Raw genomic sequence first — 3721 nt, 5'->3', positions numbered from 1 at the left:
AGACTGGTGAGCTTTTTGGAATTGATCCGGATAAAAAATGCAGAGGGTGACTAAAAAGAGAAAGGCCGAGGTATTTTACTTGTATCTTTTAAGAGCATATATTTGAGTGTGTGGCTTGTAGCAATAAGTAACTCATTCAATCCAGTCATCCTCCACCAGCTTTTCCTCTGTTGTCGTTCTTGTTATCTCGGCCTTCTCTTCCTGAGAATTCTGTTCCAGAACTCTTCCCATGTATAGAAGGCACGATCAACCTTTCGACTACTCTGTCCTCCACAAAGGTATCTGATGAAGTCCAGACTCAGTTACCGCCAGTTCGTAGCCACGAACAATGCAAAGATACTATAATACCAAGATATAAGAGGTCAGTTGAAGAATTGACAATGTATGGTTATCAAATGAGAGGACAGGTGTTCGTGCTAATTATAATAAAACAGTGTCGACAAGTTGCATGGTGAACTATCCATTTTGTCGTAGGTTACATGGTTCTTAAAATGGATCACCAGAATGACCACTGAGTTATTTTTGTTTTACAAATTTTAAATTCAAAATTCATTTGATTATCAATGACAGCTTAAAGAGAGAATAACATTTTCGTGGTAACAGTTAAGATATGAAGTAGCTCAATCTCACGAATGCACTTTCAGTTCTTTCATCTCCAGAGATGCTACGCTCTTTTTGGAGTCAAATCGAAGTTAACCGTAGTAAATGAGTAGAGATATCTACAAAAGGACAGAGAAATTTGTTTGAATAAAAAGATAACTGGAGTGAGCAAAGGTCTTGCATTTATGTTGTATGTATCTATGGATAAAGCGTCAATAAGGTACTAAAACTATATTTTACTTCTCCAGTCTCAGTTGGGGTTGGAGCATTGGATAATGAAGAAATAAAGTGATAAACCTGAGGTGTGCACTTTCCACTTAGAAGAGAGTTGTAACAGTGATAAAGAAGATGGTGATGATAAACCAGTATAATGTTACACATACATCTCAAACAAATAGAAATGCAGCCAAAAACGAACTACAAATTTATAATTGTCAGGTCTAAACTGATGGAATCACAACTAGGTCAGTGGCAGTGGCAAGATATGGGAGATCCAACATTCTCAAGATGTAATTGTAGCAAGCAGAAAGTTCCAAACAAAAAAAAAAAGGAATATAAACTGTTAGAAGCAACCATCAAGTAAGTCTGTTCAGTACACAGCATGGAATTTAAAAATGGCTCAATCATAAACAAATAATGAAATAATTCGATTGTAGCCATGAAAAGAGACACGAAGGCATTGAAATTTTTTAAGAAAATTAAAATCATAATATGACTGAACATTATTCATAAATCAGGCAGGAGAAAATTTTAAAGCACCTGAACAAATAATAAGGTGTACTTACCAGAAAGACAAAGCCAATGGTGGCTAAAATCACTTGAATTGATTCATCCCTGAACTCGGAAAATTTTGAATTATACCAATCACCAAAACCACCGCCACCACCATGTTTGGGAGGTTTATTGTTTCCTGCATCTCCACCACTATAAAATTCCTGCTTTTCTATCTGCTCCCTCAATAAGTCCTCTATAGTTTGTATTTTCCTCTTTTCTTGAGGCTGCACTGTAAACAAATCTTCCCTTGGTTGCTCCTGCTTCAAAGTTCTCATTAATCAAAAGCATCCTTAAATAATTCTCACAAGTCAAACTAGTAAGGAATAAAATTACGAAGGAAATCAATTCCCTTGTGGAGCTCAATCAGTGTCTTTATTACTTTCATTTCAATTGAAATTAACATGAAAGATCTGAAATGTTTGTGAATTTATGGTACATGAAATATTACTCAACAGTTAAATTGAGACTTTAGTAACTTACAAATGCATTATAATAAAGCACAAAACTTTCAAATCAATTACAATAAATCTCAAGTTTAAGTGTTCGATAGAAAACATATATCAAATTCAGGTCACAGACTCAGAGTCACTACTCCAAAGAAGTTCAATTGAAAAAACTAATGTCTCTTCTTCCAAAGATAAGTCTGGCGAATTTTAACAAAACTAGATTAGATTAAGTGCTACAAAGATTGATTAGGGGCAACGAGAACAAAATAGAAAAATGTCAACATTTCAGGAAAACCATTACCTCATGTCCGCCGTCTGAGTATCCTTCTCCATGCATTACTTGCATAGTATATCTTCTATGTTTTGCCACTGTATGAACTAACCTCGGGAATGCCTTGTAAAGAAGAGATTTACTGGGTGAATAAGCACATAGGCGCAAGCAAGATGACTGAGACAAGGAAAGGCGTGCTCTTTCAAGTCTTGAGTGGGGATCTCTTAAAGAAAGTCCCGGAACAGAACGCCAAATATTTATTCGGGCAATGTTCATTCTCAAATGAATTTCAAAACTACCAGCTTCAAATTAACGAATAAAAAATCTGCACATCCAAAATCTCAACATACTATTCAGCCCTCAACATCAAGAAATGAGAAAAGATAACTATAATTAAACAAAACACAATATCATATAAAACTTGTTCAAAGCTTCGTTCCTGATTACATCTTAGCAAAAGAAAGAGAATAAACAAACACCGGGAATCATAAGAAAGAAGAAAAAATAAACTAAATTGAAATTATTACCCCAATGCTGTTGCACTAGTCATATTTTGACATGGAAAAATCCCACAAAAAAAAAGGAAAATTGAGGCACGCAACACAATGAAAAAAAAAATAAAACTCCATCTAATATATTCATTTTCATCATCCAACAAAACACACACCAAAAAAAAAAGAAAAAATAGCTACTTGCTTTATTTCTTCGCTTCTATTTCCCTCAATACAAACAAACCCTAAAACCTAGAAACATGATCCAGTAGCCAAAAACACAAAAAACATCTGCACATCCAGCACTTAAATCTCAACGAAAAATTCCAGATTTTGATGATAAATCCAAGATGAGCTCAAATTCTAAACAAATTTACGAGTGAACAACATGATTTTTGGATCAAATATGCAGGCAAACATTGATCAAATCAACGATAATATGGACGAAAAGAATCCCAAACTACGGAAGAAGGGAAAGGAAAAGAGCGTACCTTGAAACCCGAAGCTTCGCCAACACCGGCACCGCCATAAACCTTTGTTCTTTTTGTGCCAAAAAAGCCCAGTTTGCTACATATGCAAAGAAACCCCTCGAGTTTTTGTAAATAAATTTTAAAGTCACTCTTGATTTTTGAAACATATTAAATAATAATAATATTATTATTATTTAAAAGTTTAAAGTGGAAATTGCCAAAAAAAAACCCCTAAGTTTGCTATATTACCAAAAAAAACCCCTCTAATTTTGCAATCCCCAAAACCCCCTTCCTGTTACACTCCATGATTTTGAAACCCCAAAAGTATGTAACGGTGGTTAACCTGAGTGATTTTTTTAAATTTTATGGACTAAAAATGCCCTTGTACGTGAAGTCGTGGTCGCAGCCATTTTCAGGCGGTGGGAGAGGAAGTGGGGGTTTTTTTCTTAGGGCTACAAAGAATTTGAGCTCGCTTGCTTATCTTCTCTCAACTCGCTGCTCATCATTTTTTTGCACATCCTCCCAGAAAATTCAAATTTTTTTCCCTTTCCACCAGTTGTCTCGAGGAGAAGTCCCACAGCAAATATTCGGCATTTCATCGCTTGTAATCTAAGGTATGGATTATGGTTTTATGTTAACTATTCTGCTATAAAGAAACATTTTTTTCGG

The 3721-nt window shown here is 35.0% G+C and overlaps 1 protein-coding gene across 2 annotated transcripts; it reads right to left on the bottom strand.

The window, feature by feature from the left end:
- Positions 1 to 245: 245 nt before the first annotated feature.
- On the bottom strand, positions 246 to 3127 carry LOC120256944. 2 transcript variants are annotated; one of them, XM_039264604.1, is made up of 4 exons: positions 3074 to 3127; positions 2122 to 2416; positions 1386 to 1631; positions 246 to 282 (listed from the first exon to the last, which is right to left on the bottom strand). In XM_039264604.1, the coding sequence occupies exons 2-4, from the start codon at positions 2365 to 2367 to the stop codon at positions 259 to 261; spliced, it is 516 nt and encodes a 171-aa protein (XP_039120538.1). In that variant the 5' UTR covers positions 2368 to 2416; positions 3074 to 3127; the 3' UTR covers positions 246 to 258. The 2 variants fall into 2 exon arrangements, with proteins under 2 accessions (XP_039120538.1, XP_039120537.1); XM_039264603.1 differs by lacking the exon at positions 246 to 282 and adding an exon at positions 349 to 719.
- Positions 3128 to 3721: the final 594 nt, after the last annotated feature.

Source organism: Dioscorea cayenensis, unplaced genomic scaffold (assembly GCF_009730915.1).
Source record: "Dioscorea cayenensis subsp. rotundata cultivar TDr96_F1 unplaced genomic scaffold, TDr96_F1_v2_PseudoChromosome.rev07_lg8_w22 25.fasta BLBR01001746.1, whole genome shotgun sequence".
Lineage (NCBI taxonomy): Eukaryota > Viridiplantae > Streptophyta > Magnoliopsida > Dioscoreales > Dioscoreaceae > Dioscorea > Dioscorea cayenensis.
Note: the sequence above shows the minus strand (reverse complement) of the source record. Positions and strands in the feature narration are given on the sequence as shown.